This window comes from Acipenser ruthenus, chromosome 9 (assembly GCF_902713425.1).
Source record: "Acipenser ruthenus chromosome 9, fAciRut3.2 maternal haplotype, whole genome shotgun sequence".
Lineage (NCBI taxonomy): Eukaryota > Metazoa > Chordata > Actinopteri > Acipenseriformes > Acipenseridae > Acipenser > Acipenser ruthenus.
This window is the reverse complement of record NC_081197.1, coordinates 38240663-38259543: the sequence shown is the minus strand read 5'-3', so window position 1 is coordinate 38259543 and position 18881 is coordinate 38240663. Positions and strand designations below refer to the sequence as shown.

The 18881-nt window shown below is 39.8% G+C and overlaps 1 protein-coding gene across 3 annotated transcripts in view; it reads right to left on the bottom strand.

The window, feature by feature from the left end:
- Window positions 1-18881, bottom strand: part of LOC117406352 (B-cell CLL/lymphoma 9 protein-like) — a 98043-nt gene that overhangs the window by 2770 nt on the left and 76392 nt on the right. For 2 of the 3 annotated variants that reach the window (XM_059029945.1, XM_034010313.3), the window contains exons 4-10: window positions 12237-12535; window positions 9506-9840; window positions 5375-5485; window positions 5000-5186; window positions 4082-4181; window positions 1497-3828; window positions 18-239 (exon numbers count right to left, since the gene is read on the bottom strand). In XM_059029945.1, the coding sequence (XP_058885928.1) occupies window positions 18-239; window positions 1497-3828; window positions 4082-4181; window positions 5000-5186; window positions 5375-5485; window positions 9506-9840; window positions 12237-12481 (3532 nt within the window). In that variant the 5' untranslated portion in view covers window positions 12482-12535. The remainder of the gene's footprint in view (window positions 1-17; window positions 240-1496; window positions 3829-4081; window positions 4182-4999; window positions 5187-5374; window positions 5486-9505; window positions 9841-12236; window positions 12536-18881) is intronic. The other variant, XM_059029946.1, reaches the window with a different exon arrangement.

Here is an 18881-nt window from a genome sequence, read left to right as displayed (position 1 = left end):
TGAAACATATTCTCTACCAGGTATGTTGTTCATGGGCGGGAGGTTAGGTGAGCGGGCAGGTGGCGAGTCATCGTCCGAGCTTGCAACTGTCTTGATGGCATCATGGTAGAGGGGGGTGGAGCTAGGCATAGCAAACTTTGACATACGGGACATCATAATGGAGAGGGGGTTCTGGGATAGTGTGGGCTCAGGGGGCATGGCATAAGAGCCACTGGAGGGAGGGGCAGAAGGTGGACCACCTGGGTGAAAAAAATTTCAGAATTTTGTTTTTAATAATGCTCAGGTGAGAAGTCTGTCAGTGTGTTTGTGTTGTCCTATTAAAGTGTATATCATTCACAACCACTGGTAAAGGACATATCTTTAAAAGCTCAAGCTATTAGAAACTAAACCAAAAATACCAGTACGTTTTGCATTCATTGCAGAGACAAAAAAAGGCTGCAAGTGTTTTATCTACAAAAAAAGGTCTCTTTGAAAAACCTCTTTTGGGTCTGTGGGATCCTGTTTTTATCTCATTGGAAAGCTTCTGTAATCTTGTGAGAGGTCATAACAAATCTAATGCAACTAGGGACAGATTTAAAACCGTGGTGCAGATGGGTAAGATCTCAGGTTATTTTTTCAGCAATCTGCTTTAGAAAATATGCAAGTATAACCTTGAAATACAAATACAAATCAAATGTTACAAATCTTCATTCTTACAATATAATTTGTTACAGTGTACAGTTTTTAAGCGATGTTTCAGATTTCGGATACCCCATACAAAAATCTATATGTTGTTTTAACGTTGGTTGTTTAACAAAGATTATTAGAAAACACGCATTTTCAAATCGCTTAACAGAAGTGGCACTGGTCTAAAGAAATAGCTTAAATGAATTTGGAATTTGAAACCATCTTAAATGAGAATATGGAGAACAAGTTATAACATGCCTTACAAAAACAAACAAAAATATATAGAATACACAGTGAAATTCCTAGAATACACAGTGGAATTCCTACATTACGGCAACTAATAAGATAGTCCTAAAAGGGAGATCTTTGGAAAGAGAACTAAAAGACTAGCTCACCATTCACACCACTGTTGAAAGGAGCTGGAAAAAAAAGATGCTCTCTCCAAATGAGTTTACTATAACTAGATGGTTTCTGACATTTTTGTGACATTACATTTAAAAAAAAAGGCTACATCTATGCAGGAGACCACCAGGTGGAGCAGTTTCCCAGTAATTATGGTAGAGGGTGTAATAAGAGAAATGTGTTGAGTGGCTAATTTGTAACCAGCATTTCTAAGAAAAAGCCCAATACCCAAACACAGGACTTGACCTGATTTCTTTTCTTTTAAAAGAAGCAAATAGACGATTTAATAAAGTTAGTAAACAGCCAATTAAAATGTACCTTAAAACGGCTGGTTTCACAGGCCTCGGATCTTGGACTAAATTAGGTAAGGTTTTCCCAAGATCAGAGCCATACGTTTTGTTTTTTTATATCATGTAAAAATGTGTTACCTTGCTCTACATTTCCCATCATGCTTGGTGATGTCATGCTAAGCGAGGGCTTGCTGGTTTGGGGGATCCCAGGGCTCTGCATCAGAGGTTTGGGAGAGGACGTCCAGCCTGGAGAAGGAGCAGAGATGGACGGCGACTTTAGGTGGACGGGGGAAGCTGCTGCTGATCCCATAACAGGAGGGGACTTGATAGAAGCAGCCGCTGCGGCAGCTGCAGCAGCTGCAACAGACGCCACGCCAGACAGCATCCCGGCCAGCTGGGAGGGCGTCTGAGGTGACTTCAGGTTTGTGGAGGGGGAGCCCAGCATAGGTGAGTGGACTTGCCTGAGCGTTGGAGACTTGAGGGGGTTAACATTGGGCGAGTTGACCTGGCCAGCAGAGACACTAAGGTCTGAGGGCTTGCGGCCCAGGTTTCGTGGATTACCAGAGGGGCCTGCATTAAGATTGGAGTTTGGGGGTTGGTTTAGAGGTAGTGGTGGCATATGACTAAGCCTGGCATTGCCTCCCATGTTAGTCCTGTGCTCAGGCCCAAACGGATGTTCTCCCCGGGGGCCCCTCATGCCTGGCCCTTGAGGCATGCCAGGAAACTGTCGGTTGGGGCCCATGTGGAATTCCTGTGGTTGGTCTGGGAACTGGTGTGCTTGAAGCATCTTTTGCTGCGGCCCCATATGTTCAGGTGGGCCACCACCTTGACGCATTTTCATAATTTCCTCAGGACTCATGTTCATGGGTGCTTCTCGCATTTTGCCCATCATCTGGGAGTTGGAGCTCATGCTGACATTTAGGTTCATATCCACCTTCATGTTCATGTTCATGCCTCCAGGACCCATGCCAAACTCCATGTCCCTCCCAGGTCCTTTCACAAAATCCATCCTGGAGGGGCTCATAGGGCCATCCCCTGGCATCCTGGGAAACATGACTCCACCACCATTACTTCCAGGATCCATGGGCCTTTGGTTAGCCATCATTCGATTAATGTCCATGGGCGGTCCACGCATGTTGTCCATGCCCATTCCTGGCGGTAAGCCAAGCTGCTGTTTTTCTGCCATTTGCTGCTGAAATATTCCTTCCTGTACTGCCTGTGGGTTAGGGAACCTCTCAATCCGGCCTCCTGGACCACCAAAGACTCCTTGGCCAGGAGGAAACCCTCTACCATCCCCCATCTTGGGCATGTCCTCTGGCCAGTTCATGCCTGGTCTTGTCATGGCATTGGGGCCACCATCCATGTCTGGATTCATCATGCCAGGGAAGCCTGGCATTCTCTGCATGGGATGGGGAGGCATGCCTCTTGGGGGAAGGTTCATCTGGTCACCAAACTGTTCAGGCCCCCCTGGCCCCCAAACCTCACCAGGGTTCATCTGATAAGGGGGCGGGGGCCCCCTTATCATGCCCCTGGGGCCATGCTGATGAAGCATCATATCAGCCATTGGTCTGTGCTGAATTTGCTCCTGCTTCCTCTTCTTCTCCTCATAGAACTCCTGCTGCAACTTCAACCATGCTATTTGCTCTGGGGTCATGTGGTCTGAGTGCTCAGACCCAGACCCTGGTTGTGTGTTCATGGGCGGTCCAGGTGGGGGCCCCAGGTCATCGGGAGAGAAGGGCATATCGCGAATACTAGGCTGCCCAAACGGAGGTCCTTCCTGCCTAGGGCCAGGAGGCTTGCCAAGGCTTTGGGACTGGGCCATCATAGCCTGGAGGGGTCCTTGATCAGACTTACTGGGTAAACCTTCCATCATGCCTACGTTCTGGGGAGGAGCCCCAGCATTGCCTTGCCCCATGGCCGACAGGTCTTTAAGGGCAAAGTCCTTGTCGTCGGGAAAGAGCATGCGCTGGATATCCCGCAGGGTCTGCAAAGAGCGCTCCCGGTGCTCAAGCTGCTCCTGGGAAAGACCCTCTGGGTTCTCCCCCATGCTGGACAGAATTTCATTAGCTAATTGCTGGTGGTGCTGCTGCTGCTGCTGTTGTGGTGTTATTTTCAAATCTCCCTTCATTTCCGGAAGGAGGAACCCAGTTTGAGGGCCCGGGGTGGAGGCCGATTGGCTGCCGGCTGTACTGTTGGGATTAGCTCCCTCATGAGGAGTTGTGTTCCTGGGGCTACTGACTGGCAGGCTTTTATTGTCCATGCCTCCTGCACTGTCCTGTGGCAGGTTTCCAGACTTCGGTCCTTGCTGCTGCTGCTGCTGCTGCTGTGGTGGTTGAGGTTGGGGTTGCTGTTGCTGTTGGCTGGGCTGTACTTTGGATACATGTTGATTTCGTTCTGGTGGATGAGATGATTGCTGCTGCTGCTGCTGTTGGGGATTGGACTCATTTCGAACAGGTCCTAGTTGGTTGTTCTGAAACAAGTAAAACGCCATTAGAGCTTTTAACAATCCAGTATTTAAAAAAACACTAACAATATTGAGAGATTCAAATATAAAGCAATAGGTAAAATAGTATAGTACCTGTAGACAATTCATTGAAAGGATGCTTATTATTTCCAAACTAGGAGGACTAAGGTGGGTTTACAAGAAAACTGTTATGGGAACTGGAGAGAATAGCTCATAGTTCCAAGTGCCGAAGGCCAGATTTGCTAGACTTTCTACTTACCACAGGGAGATGACTTTTTTCTGTCTTGTTGCTGGATATATTCTGCATATGGTAGGCAACAATGGAATCGGAATGGCCTTTGATAACAGCATCTGCAGCCCTAAAAGCAGAACAAACAATTTATTTGGGTTTTATTTATTTTCATACCAAAGTTGTATTTATTTATTTATGTAAAATACAGTTTATGTACTGAACTGTCAGAATTTCAGTTTGTTTAAATCAGTTTTGGGTTTGAATATCTTTAAAAATAACACTAATAACAGTTAGCTGACCTAGACAGGGCTTTCTTCTGTTTGATGATTCACGCAGCTTCTATGGGAAGCTTTATGACCTTGTAAGGAACTATACTGGGTGCATTTTTTGTTGTTTAAGCTTTCATTATTGACAGCCCCACCCCCTCTACCAAATGCCATTAAAATTAAAGCTATTTTTTTCCACTAGATGTAATCATGTGTCTGTGTTACATTTCCAAACAACTTAAATGTCCTTCAACTATTTCTATCAAGTGAAGTACCATACCGGTGAATGTAAATCTGAATCTCAATAAGTTCTCCTGGCTAAGTGAAATAAAAATAAATAATTAAAATAAAAAATAAACTGCTGTCTCGTCTAGCCCTTGTATTCCTTTTGCAGCCTTTCAGCAAAAGACAAGCATTGAGATTCGATTTCTACAACATGTAAAAAAACAAACAATTATTTTTGGAGTAAGTAGGAGCAGCCTTGGTTACTTGCCTTGTACAATGTTAAGTCATTTTTTGATACGTAACGTTACTAATGGTTATATGACCCAAACACAACCCTTCATAAGAACATACTGCGCTAACAGACAGTTTTAGGCATGAGTAGGCTGCATATGCACCCCCCCCCCCCCCCCCCCCCCCCCCAAAAAAAAAAAAATATATATCTATATATTTTTACCTGTTGGCCATCTCTGTGGAAAAGACGTAAACAACTTTAGTTGGAGCCTTCTGACTGCCTGTTGTCTCAGAGGTGGCATTCTGTCCACCAGCAGAATTATGGGACGGCGTGGAAGATCTACTTATTCCTGCATTGGAAGAGGGAAGGGAGTGAGAGTCTTGGGGCTTCACATCGCTGGAATTACAGTCTGTAAAAAACACACAGGCAGGCAAAAAACTTATACAAACTTGTACATGATACATTTCAAAAAAATATACCGACAGTTACATCATGAATCGTATCTATTATTTCTCAAATAATATGCAGTTTCTTTGGTAGTCCACTTAGTGCTCCACACAAGACCATAATGACTAATGGCTATAACGACAGACTTACTGAAGAAGCCTTGCTCATCTTCATCACTCTCGCCCCCAGAACACCAATCTGTGCCACTGTACGGCTGCCTCCTCTCTGCTACACACATCCTTTTACTTCGGCTTCCTGCATCTGGGAAAAGAAAAAGGTAGTGGTGTCTTTTTTTTAAAGGTGGCAGCTTACTTACAGGACAATGGGGTTGGTTCTATGCACTTCTGTGAGTACATCATTTTGATCGATATAGTGCTGCAAGACTCCTGACAAGAGAGTTAAATCCATGACAATAATGCAGGGAGAGGAAGACTGTAACTTGAGATTTCCTGCTTCGTTAGGCCAGCGCGTGCTGCTAAACCAAGAACAGACAGGAGAGGCAGCTAATGTTGGTTAAACTGCACCAAGTCAATCTAACCTTCCCTGCAAGTATTGCTTTCTTTTTTTCAGAGGCTAAATGTAAAACTGTGCATAGACCAGGTAATTTAGACAGTGGTCATTTTAGCTGTGTTGCCGAAACATATGGTTTTTAAACTGGTGGTTTGCACAGTTTAAATGTTTCGTTAAAAGGGAAGTAGAACAACTGTTGTAATGGTGCTACATCAAGCAGTTATGCCTATGTATATTTTAAAAACATCCTAACGAAAAATTATAGACACCGAATTTATTTTACAGTATCTACCGTATTCCTTAGTTGGTTGCTGCTCACATCCATATCTGAAACATGCCTGCTTGACTGCCGCGGTGTAGTAGATGCTATAGTAAAACATATATACACACCCCATACTAACAGTATAAAGCTGAACAAAATCAACCTAAACACGGATGTGTACAAAATGATACAACACAAAAGTACATGTTTAACATTAAAACTATTAAGAACTCCCAAAGTTCCATCCAAAGGGGTATATTTAGAGGTGCCAGCCCCCGAGCGGGTGGTAGGATGTGGTAGAACAGAAAACCACACACATGGCCAAGGCACAGGCTAATCAAACAGTCCAGTGCCACAAAAGGCGAAGCACTTAGCCAACCACTCTGCAGTGATTCTCAAGCTGGCCCCTGCAGACTCCTGGCAGCATTTAATGAAACACAGTGCTACTGTCCTCTGCTAGTTAGTATAAAAATAAAATCAATTTCTTTCTGTTTGCAGAAAGTGTGCCAGAGAGAAGAAATGTCTGGGATTAGCATCAGACTAGAAACGCTGATCAGCAGCTGTAATAGAAAGGCGTTTGCCTAAATAATGAATTAGTGCTTAGTTTGGGTGAAAAATGTAGCCAATGTGCAGTGAGCACGGAATGCAATGGTGACCTTCAGGACTTGGCTGGACTTGTAGACACACTGTCTGTGGTTCCGCAGTGTTAGGGTGACCCCCTTCTGAGAGACTGGGGCGGACTACAGTGACTCAAAAGTAACAGAAGACATGGTTTAGTGGTTCGGTTGTCATTTTAAATCGCACATCCCTTAGAACAAGCATAGAAGTGTAACAAATCAAGTTGTAAAATTGTTCTGGTGTCATAGACAATATTATTACTAATTCGGATTGAAAGCAGGCTTTATTGTTAGCGAAGAACAATATCACTTTTAATTAGGGAATACACCAAAAATGCCTTGAATGACTGCAGCTGTCTTGTGTTTGCCCTATTATTTATTTATTTTTTTAAAATTATTACTATTAAGGCAATAAAGCTAAATCATATATTCCACCAAAATATATTAATTCCACCTACAGTATTCAGTATTGGTCTAGGTTTAATCAATTCTCCTAATGGGAGATAAAGAAGAAATTGATGGATATAGATGTTGAAGATGCAATATTCAATTGAAAAAATACACTCTGGAATTCAGTGTACACATCCTCATAAACAGATACATAAACAAACAAGAAATTTGAGCTTTTGTGAACAAAAACAAAGCACTGCCCGGTAGAATTTAATGGGCATGTCATATAAAATTAAATGGTTTGTAAACACAAAGAAATATGGAAAACGCATTATTGAAATGTCCAGAGGTTAAGGCAGTGAAAAGGTTCATTTCTACTGGACGCCACCTCTAATGTAACTTTATTGAGAGAAATATAGAATACAAGCGTGTACCAGTTATAACCCTATGTCAAAGCATGTGGTTGATCGATATGACCAAAGGTTAAAGCAATTCGGCAGTGAAAGGGTCATTTTAATGGACAGCACTGGTAATGGTACTTCACCAACCCGCTAGAGGGAAGTGAAAACCAATATGGTGGCTATCTTAGGTCACAGGTGAAAGTTAAGGGTGCAGTTAGATTTTGCCTGCATAGATTTCATAACCCTGAAAATGTGTTGACAGCTTATTCGGTTCAAGAGAGATTAATAGTAGTGGGTATTGCAGGTTTGCAAACTCACATCAAAATAAATATATAAATAGGAGATGTGTATTTCAGATTTGATAACCAAAAGGAATGTAAGATTAATAGTTTTTAAACGATTCAAGTTTAATGTGTTGATTTTATAACCAACAAATGCACTAAGGTAAAATATTGTTATAAAATGCTGTATCTGTACTGCCTAATAGAAATATACACGTAGTTCAAGGTTAATCAAAAATGAGGAAAATGATAGCAGAAATTACAACTACTCATTTTGATTCATCATTGTTACTGATGGCCACCCCAAAGGGAAGTGACCTTAATGAAACAGCACTAAAAGAGGAAGCTGCCTGCCTCCAGAGCTACATCAAGGCCAAAAACTGTTATTTTTTCTAGCTGTGCGGTTAACCACGCACCACACATAATTAAAACTCACTGTGGTAATTAAAAGAACTCTTGCCACAGAGTCAAGTGGTTTTTAATTTCCCCTTCCACACGATTTACTGCAAACAACTACATTACACAAGTTTCAGTTCAGATCCCTTCCCTTCCAGCCCATCCCCCACCCCAGTCAAACAGCTGTGCAGGACACAGACAAAGACAATTCACTATGCACAGCGAAGCAACAACTGCTGTGGCTAATTGTTCGGAGGGCTCCGCTTTGTATTGCCAGCCCCTGAAACTCTATCAGTATGCTAATGATCTGTAATCATACTTTAGATGGGAACAGGCTCTCCTGGTTTTCCTTGTATTGCCCACCCCTTTCTCTGTGTCTACACAGTGTTTAAAAGAAAAATGTCCAGCATTAACTGACAAAAGCTTTCCTTTTGAACCACTAAACCTGATAGAAGTGTTGTAATGTTGTGCAACGTGTCAACATTGTAGGTAAAACGTTTCTAAAAAAAAAAACAAAAAAAACACAACACCACACAACATCTCTTGTGTATTTGCTATCTGAATTCAGCAGGTCCTGGATTTTTTCCTTCCCTATGAGAGGTTATTGTTGTGATCTAGAATCTTCCTCACTTTTCCTCTAGGGGTTACTTACTATACACAACCTGCTTTAGAGCACTGCCTGTATGTCAAACATGTCCTCTATAAGAGATCCAAGATCTATGAAGAACATACAAGCACGTTTAAATGTAACTGAACACACTGGTATACTCACACAGCAGGGCTACATAAGATGGGATGCAATGTTAATGCAAAATCAAAGACTAACTTAAGCCTCCTTGCATTCCAGGCTAGTGCTTAACTTCTGACCAATATACTGTAGCCACACGGCACACTTTTCTGCAGTGGCGATTGCAAAGTCAGGCAGCACACTGAATGTCATGTTAGTCTTGCACATATGTGCCCATTGCACATATCTATATTGTGACTACTATTATTTAAATGATCAGGGCTCTCTATTCCCTTGAAGTCCAGCACACCCTTCGGTAGACACTATATTTCTCTATGCCTCTTATTGGAAGACAGGCTTATGTCGCTGGGAGCATTAGTGATCAGTAGTCAGCTGGGGGAATGTAGGGGGAAGTAAACTAGTACCACTAACAAAGAAGGTGTTAGACCACAGGCAACTTCAAAGATAATGCATGCTCATATCCACAAAACTAAAAGGCACAATCAAGATATTTCGATATTACGCTACATCCCGTACCCGAAAAGTAAAAATGAGTTGCCATGTTGACTGTTTTTTCATGTTTAAGCAGTGTGGTCCAAATTGGAACATTTCATATTCACTTATTTTCAGAAATGGCTAAACGTAGAACCACAAAACAATAATAACACAAACGAAGAACTCAAGTATGGGGGCTTACCTTTCAGTTCGGATTCGTTGTTGGGCGTTCCGGTGTCCCGCTGCTCAAACGAGTCGGCTGAAGTGCTCCTCTCCCTCTTGACTTTGCCCTTTGCCCCATTACCCGTGCTGAGGCCCTGTCCATTTTTAAGCCCCATGCTTCCCGTCGCACCTTGGGGCCCCTTGGGAGCATGGCCCCCACTCAAGGTTTTGGGATCACAGGGAGAAGGTTGAGACTGGCCCCCAGTACCACCCTGCTTTCCCTGATTGGGCAGTTTGGAGTCCATCTGAGCGGCGCTGGAAGGGGACATCACAGGGGGTGAGCGCACCATGGCCTCCTGTTTCGATTTTGGACTGCTGCAAAAAAAAAAAAAAAAAAGATTAAAAAAACCAATATAATATTACTATACTAGAATCCAAAATTTGTTACACCTGGCCACAACAGTTCAAATGCTAAATTGTGGTCTCAAGGCTGGTTGCAGTGTTTGTGGGACAACAGTAAGCACAGTCCCCTCTAGCAATAAGGTCACATCCGAGTCCTGTCTGTGAATAACCCCGACACATCCGGCAAGGCTTGAGTGTTACGGTCCAACTCTGCTGTGCTCCCACAAATTAAGAATCTTCCAATCCATAAACAAGCATGGGCCCATGAACTTTCCAAAAGCATGTGCAGTGGTATGCAATACCAGTGTTACCCTAGTGGGTATACCAAAATAGAGCTGTTATAAAAGGTTTACAACAAAGATAATTAGCTTAAAATGAAGCACCCAAGTAAATACTTTCTAGAACAAGCTTCATTCTGTTGGACACCTAATTATTGCAAGCCCTGCTATGCAGTTAAACATCATGGCAATCCTGTCTAATTTCTGGTAGCTTGCCAAAAAACTTACTGTTCAGCAGCCCAGCTGCTTATCAAGAGATTAATGAATTTCTACCCTTGCCTGCGATTACTCCAGCAAATGATTTTATTCAGATACAGCACACCACCATCTGGAGGGAATGTGAGAAAGGAACTACAAACCAGCACAGTAAACAACCACAATGCAGCAACCCTGGGTTCAAGTTTAACAATTACATTATTTGTGTTTGTTCGTTTGTCATGATTGTATTACCTTTTTATTCTTTCATTTGTTGTCAGTTTATTGATTGTGGTAAAGCATTTTCAAAGAATAATGAAATACACCCTCCACCCTCACCTGCCCACCCCACAAAAAATGGAAAACCCTGCCATAAATCATCTCTCAACTCTGCCTACACACAGCTTTTACACAATATATACTGCCCCCCCCCCCCCTCCACCTGAACTAGATAAAAAAAAAAAAACATATTGTTGACACAGTACAGGTTAAAATGCAAGCCTGGCCCGGTCTTATACAAACAGCCCATGGTTGTCAGGATTTATCTGATTCACACAAGAAGCAGCCATCTATTGGCAGCCGCACCTGTCCACAGTGATGAAACTCAGTTTCTATGTACAGAGACACTCTGCAAATATAACGTGATGTAAATACTCCGCACACAAAGATATAGCATTCGGGGTGGTGGGGCATGGGGGGCAGAATTTCAATCATGCAAAAGGATACCACCAAACAGAATATTGTTTTTTTAAAGCTATACCGAAATATTTATTTGAATCAACCACTCTATATACACACCTAATTACTGTGCATAAAGTGCATTGCATGTAGGGTCCTAGCATTGGTAACTACAGAAGGATAACCCAGGGATTTTACTGTAATAACAATAGCATACTGTTTCAGGGGAGGTTATCTTTTCTATACCTGTATAGTGTCAGTAACAAATCTCTACTCTAAGCAACTGCTTGGAAAACAATTGCATCTGCATATACACACACACAGAGGGACATATCAACAGCAACATACAGTAGATGAACAGATCCATGAGATATGACAGGTCTTCAAGGTAAAGAAAATACACATGATATTCCACTGGATATTACAGTACAGAAATATAACATCCTCTTTTTTTTTTTTTTTTTTTTAATCCTTTGAGAGCAGAGATACAACTGAGGCTGCTGAAATCTAGCACTGTGGACTCCCTACTGATAAAGCGTGTGAAAGCAGTTACTACATATACTGCTCAGTTCACACCTTAGGCTCAACACATACTCACTAGGGTTTTGAAATACATTTTTGAGCTTGAAATATTTCCACCAGATGACAGGCAAGTGAAACAGTGAGTGTTTAGCGTTCTGCGCAATCAGGAAGCAGATCTTGTTGTCAGATCAGTATATTTACACTCCCAAGGTTTAATCTACATCTATGGCCAAACGTTTTGCAATACCTAGAATTTAAGAATTGAGACATAATAACAAAAATAAATACACAAATAAAACACACTATATGAACATAATTTAGAAGCTACAAAACAATTCTCTCAAAAGTCTACCGGAAGCCATAATAGTAGTACAGTATTTCATGCGGTATGTAATTCAATATGTTAACGTAACATTTTTCAACAGGTTTCATTCGATTTTATGAAGCAATTTTTTTTTTAATTCCATAGGGGGATGCAAAACATTTGGCCATCACTATATACTGGTACCAACTTCATTTCCACTTAAAAACTTTTTTTTTTTTTTTTTCCTGTAGCCCAAATAAGCATACTCTTAATACTTCTTATATCAGTAAAAGTTTATATACATTTAAGCTATTTTAGTTGAGAGAAAAAATCCAATAAACGCTAATATTTTAAAGGGAAAAAAAGCAGACAGCCAGTGTGGAGTTATTTACCTCTGAGTGTTTGCTGATGGGGAGTTCCTCACTTTGGGGTTACTGGAATGCATTGACGGAGATCCCGAGGAGACAGAGGAGTGACTCAAGTGCTGGTGTGGGCTGGAGTGGGCTTTATGCACAGTCCGGGGGTTCCTCTGGGAAACACTGCGGCTCTCGCGGCCGTCCTTCGCCTCGTCGTGCTCCTTTTTCGCTCGCTCTTTCTTGTTGAAATGTGCTGATCTCTCTTCTTGCACTTCCAGCATTCTTTGTATGTGTGCCTGGTCTCTCCCCAGGAGCCCTTACATCCCTCGGGCACACTACAAAAATAAAAAGACAATTAAATACACTGATTAAAAGTTACCTAACAATCAGCATGCTAAATGGCTAAGGCTTGTCGTGTGGTAACAGATCATGTTGGATTTAGACAAAGAATAGCATGTTAAGGGTTAAAATAAATGTTTTGCAGTATGTCTACATGGTCAGCCTTCTCCTCTTACGTGTGGATATACAGTAGTGTTTCTTTCTCTAAACACCTATAGATTTTGGTCTGGCGACAGCCCTCAAGGCAAAGGTCAGGACAGGGTAGCACATTTATGCATTCTGTCAGCAATATTACATACAATGGCACATTCTGTGCTACTGCAGCAAGAAGTGACCCGGAGCTCACATTCAGATAGGTTTAAATTGCTGGGATTACTGCTAGATCTGCAGCTGATGGAACATACAGCACAATATGGAACAGGTGTGGCTTTCTAGTTTTTATTTCTTTAAAATGGCTTTATCTTCCTTTTCCCAGGAATGGGATTCCGTACTCCCATTGTGCTCATGTACACCCAACATAAGCAATGAATCTAGCCATTTATTTATTTTTGGAATGTTTTGAAGCAGTTGCTATTTATAAGGTTTAATTAGTGTCAATCGTGGACATCCTCAAGTCTATATATATAAATGGTGTTGGTGCTTCAAGGTCTCTCATGTGTGGCTCCATGTGTTTTGCAATGTTGAAATCCACAAAGGCAGATAATTCACTAGAATCTGCACTTATTACCCCCCAAAAATGTATTGTAAAGAAATGGAATGAGTTAAAGGGGAAGGGGCTGCACTTGCCCTGCAGCCAGTTCTGATTTTTAGAAATACCTTGTTGAAACAATCACCTAGTGCCAACAACCAGATCTGTGCTAAACCAGTCTGGATGTTTTGCCAGCAGCAGTTAAAAAACTCCACACACGCGTCAGACTTATCACAATCTGTGCTTCACACTTACATATACTGCATCTAGAGAACCGTTTATCAAACTGTCTTGAACCTTTGTATTATTGGGGGGAGGGGGGGGCTGTCTGTACATCTACAGTACTGTATCTGCCTGTCACACTTACAAAGTCACTTTTCAAATTGTTAATTTAATTGCGATTTTTATTCTACATTATTCAAATCACAAGAGGTTCACTATGTAAAACTCTAAAGTAATAGATACATATATACTTATTTCCTTTTGCTTTTAGTAACAGGAAAAAGGTGTAAATTACACAGGAGACCAAGCACACCAAAGAATTTGTCAGATTTCTGGACCCAGATAATGAGGAACAGACATCATGCCAGTGACTGAAGGGGTGTGAAGCCACAAACTGACCCTATGTTAGCCAGAACAACAAAAAGAAGCATGCCCAGTGGGCCCAGTTCTAAAAATACAAGCTCTCTCTTTTTCACTAGCTTGATGGGAAGATGTGTGTGGCAGCAGAAGGAGGAGGAATACAAGGAAATAAAAACATACTGGTGGGGAAATTCCTTTATATCTTAAATTAACTAAAACTATATTTTCTCCTCCAACACACACACAGCTGGTGTAGCTGAGACTTGAACTTCTGAAGATCTGAAGCTGTGAGAATCAGCCCTGGGCTGTTCCAAATTAAGTGTACTTGAGTGCAGGAACACTCACTGAACACAATACACAGGCAATAACTTGGTGAGCCAAACACTGTGACAGAAAGAAACAAGTGTTACTACATACATTGACACATCAGTCTGACAACTCTTCTTATATGTAAATGTAAACAATAACTTTCTTACCAAGGAAAAAGAATTTTGCTATTCAAGAAAAGCCAAACTAATTAGTTTAATAGCTAACAATAAACATCCGCACCTTTCAATTGTCTACGTTCCTCCCAGAACTGAAGTTTATACACCATATACTAAAAACACATCACAGTACTATTGATGATACAATTTATATATAAAAAAAAAAGCCTTTCATAAATCAAAAGAATTCCTTCTAGGGGCAAATACAGTCCTTTGTTTAAAAGCAAACTGCTTTGGCCCTGAAGCTAGTGTTTTACATATATTGACATCACAGCACTTACGAGGATACACTTTGAAAAATAAAGCCTATATATTTAAATTGATTTAACTTCTGGCTTTTTTTTCAAATTGTAGAATTGTTAGTGGCGTGATGCCTCAGTCTCTCTCAGCGTTTGGTCCAATATATTTCTGGGTTCTGTTGTCCAAAACTCCTGTTGTTGTTTCTGGGTTTGTTTGAGTGTACGTGGAAAACGTGAGTTGACTCTGGGAACGATGCGTTCACAATAGAGCAAAAAACAGACCAAAGATGTCACAGAGCCCCCCTCTGGAGCAGGCTGAACATAGGACTGCTGCGTTTACAAAAACACGCCATCCAAAGAGCTAAGCCACATCAAAGCTGACTTCAAAGTGGCTCGTGTGAACAGGGTGCATGTTGTACTGTTACTGTTAACTCGTCAACCACTGAAATTGAACTTTATGGAGAGAATCATAAAACACAACTGTGTGTGTACTATCTGCGTGGTCTGTATCATTGATATGGCTAGAATTTAAAGCAATGCAGTAGTGAAAGGGTTCATTTTGAGTGGTCAACCCTGGTAATGGAACTTAAGAAAGAATACAGCTGCGTACCAAACATTAAGACAAAGTGTGCTGTCTCTCTGTGTGACGGCTCGTGGTATGAAGTGCGATCTTGTTCATAACTTTTTTTGTTGATTACAAATGTGTTGTCCTGTTAACGCTGTATAATAATATTTCCTGTTTATGCATAACCATTGTATGCTTGGGGTTTTCCAATTCTTTTCATACAGTTCATCATCTGCATTTCTTTTACCTTTTTTTCAGGTACGGGTAGTAAATAATATATTGCTCTCAATACGGTACTGTACAGCCTACAGGCTTTTACATTTTTAACAAAAAATCTACATAAAGGTATTTTATTCAGAGAAGTTAACATATTCTGTTTGTGTTTTCTGTTAGGTTGTGTGTCTGACACGAACATGTTTGATGCACATTATTTTACCATTTGTTTGTAGTCTTATTGTAGTATATCAAATACTAAAATATTTCAAAATAAAAATGGTTTGTCAATTTATTATTTCAAGTAGTACACTAGTTTTTCATGGGAACTACACTATTTCATGTTGGAAATGTTAAACAGAAATGCGATATGAATAATGAAATAAAAGCAGATTCTAAAGCTTGAAAACACAGATTTATAAATGTATGCCTTTATAATATGCAGGTTTTAATGAAGTGCAACCTCTAACACCACTATGTAGTCAATCCACTCATTGGGGAATGTATATATAAGTAAACATGTTACTGGTCTAGCAGTGTTTTGCTAAATTCCTTTCTGGCAGAATTAGACCCCAGAGTCAGTTGAATTTAGGTTTATGACTGACTTGAAGAAATTGTGACAAGCTAATCTCACCAAAAGTACAACTTCAATTTAGCTGAAGATTTTCAACTGACTTTTTCAACTTACATGTGATAAGGCAACAAAAATAAATCTCACGCTAGGACATCTGTTGCATTGCACACAAATTATTGTATTCCACACACAAAAAAACAACTTTACTACTATATCTGTTTTCATCGGCACGCTGAAAGAGAGTCTAGGTTGTATTTAAAGTGTACGCCAATAAAACTAAATGCAATTACAGTGTAAAAAAAAAATATACATCACAAATGGGGTACTTCTTCCAAAGTGGAAACTTCAATGAGATGAACGTTTTAAAATCAATCTGGAAATTACAAGCAGCATATCAACCGCTATTGTTTGTTTAGGGCCCTGTGTTTTTAACGACTTGTTTAACCTGTAATTCAGTCCTCTAGCCCCACAACATCGATATAGCCTCCATAGTAAGCCATGTAATGAGCAATCATTAAACAAAATCACCCATTACATTACTTTCACCATTTGAATTGCTCGTCCCGTTACTACAAAGTACGTATTCGCAGATTAATAAACACAACGCTGTAGATGGCTACTGACATTTATTTAACCCTTACATCCCTGTGAATACGTACAACAGGATTTTAAAAGGACGTTGTTTCACTATTGTATCAGGAGAACTCATAAGTATAAATACATTATTTATAGGTGGGTCATTCTACCAATAGAGTGTCTTGTGTCCCAATGCCATATTTTGGATAAAATAACTGATTCTACTCAAAGTAATTAATACATCATAAAGTATTAAGTAGTTCCTATACACAATCACTAGTAAAAACACACGTTAGCATGTAAAGTGAAAAAAACATCTTAGTTTTAAAGGAAAAATCAGCATTGTGTAATGTATCTATTCATCTTTTTACGAAGTCCTTTAAGAAGGAGGAAGATACCAGAAACAACTTCAGGTATGTGTCTAAGCAGTTTTTCATCTTTTTTTTTTTTTAAGCTATCTTGTCTTTGGGTACAAAGGGTACTATTATAAATGTCAACTGTGTTGCGTGAAGTAGAAAAAAAAAAAAAATCCAAAAATGTACTAGTTTCAAAAACTCCATAAAAGCCTTCACCAGAAGCACACCATGTGCTCCCATGCTCTTTACCACATGGGAATTAAAGGCCAAAGTTTGTTATGTAAATCAACCCTACCAGTCAACTATGTTACATGTTTAGAGTAACATAGTTGACTTAAGGTAACTCTTGATTTTTTAAAATAAAAATGATCTAGTTGTTGCTCATTATTTAATTATAATATATACACATATATATATATATATATATATATATATATATATATATATATATATATATATATATATATATATATATATATATATATATATATATATATATATATATATATATATATATATATGTGGGGGGCAGCAGTGTGGAGTAGTGATTAGGGCTCTGGACTCTTGACCGGAGGGTCATGGGTTCAATCCCAGGTGGGGGACACTGCTGCTCTACCCTTGAGCAAGGTACTTTACCTAGATTGCTCCAGTAAAAACCCAACGGTATAAATTGGTAACTGTATGTAAAAATAATGTATAAAAAATAATGTAATTGTATGTAAAAATAATGTGATATCTTGTAACAATTGTGAGGCGCCCTGGATAAGGGCGTCTGCTAAGAAATTAATAATAATAATAATAATAAATAATAATAATAAATATTACATTTAAAAGTTAATTGATTTAGATCAATGACACTTACTGCTGCAGAAAAACAATGGCGCTACCGTGCACACCGTGATGGAGCTCCAGAATTACTTAATCAAACCCTTAATTAAACCAATGATTTGTCTAAATCAGAGCATTTATATTATTTCTTCAATGGAGATTTCAAGTTACATATAAAATTGTACAAGGAACAGTTAGTCTAATTTAGCAAATTATTAGTTCAATTAAGGGTTCAATTAAGTAATTGAGAGCCCAGTTGGAACAAAAACCAGCAGACACATGGGATCCCCAGGACTAGGGTTGTGAAACACTGTTTTATGGCCATATTTGTTGAAGACATTGTTGAGCTCTTCCACTTTGATAACAGCAACATATTGCTGATGTGTACAGTGTGATATGTTATATCTCGCTTACTTTTGCTAGGGCCTGGCTTCTCTTGTTCATTGATGTCATTTACTGACAGAATTGGCACTTGCTGAATGCACTGTTAAAATAATTTTGTTATATCTGAATTTGCTGATGGGTTGGATATTGTCAATATTCATGATAATAATAATAATAATAACTTGTGTACTAAGTACATGTGTATGTTAACTGTATTCTATACATTATTAAAACGGTACAGTAATTGTTATTAATACCTGTTCGATTAGCCATACAAAATCGATTATGCAAACTAGCATCAGCCCCAATTAGTTCGAATAATTAACTCTACTGTATATCTTCAGCCCTAAACCCATGAAATCTCAAAAAGCCTATTATTCAATATCATATCCAAAGGCATTCCACATACAAAGAGGCCTACTTAATTTTAGAAACAATCACTTCACTAAACATGAAACTAAACTATATTGTCACTATTTACAAACTCTTGCAGTTACATCATACATGGTGGCGGATGGCGGAAGCTCTGGGGTCTAGGCAGAATGTATAATCTATCAAAATACATAAAATAAGTAGAAAAGTGGTACTTACAGTTTCAAGTGATGGTTTACAACTGTATTAATAATGGTTTAAAAAAAAAAAAAAGCGCTATTGGAATTTATATCTTTCAATCACTGACATGGAATAATCGGTATCTGAAAATCGGCCCCAAAACCCACAACTGGTGCATGCCTAATTTATGGTACCTCAATGTGTTTTATAAATAAACGTCTATTCACATGTTATTTTCAAAATACTTGTGGTTACTCTTTTGGTACACCTATAGCAGAGAATTTGTGAAAAAGCATGTTA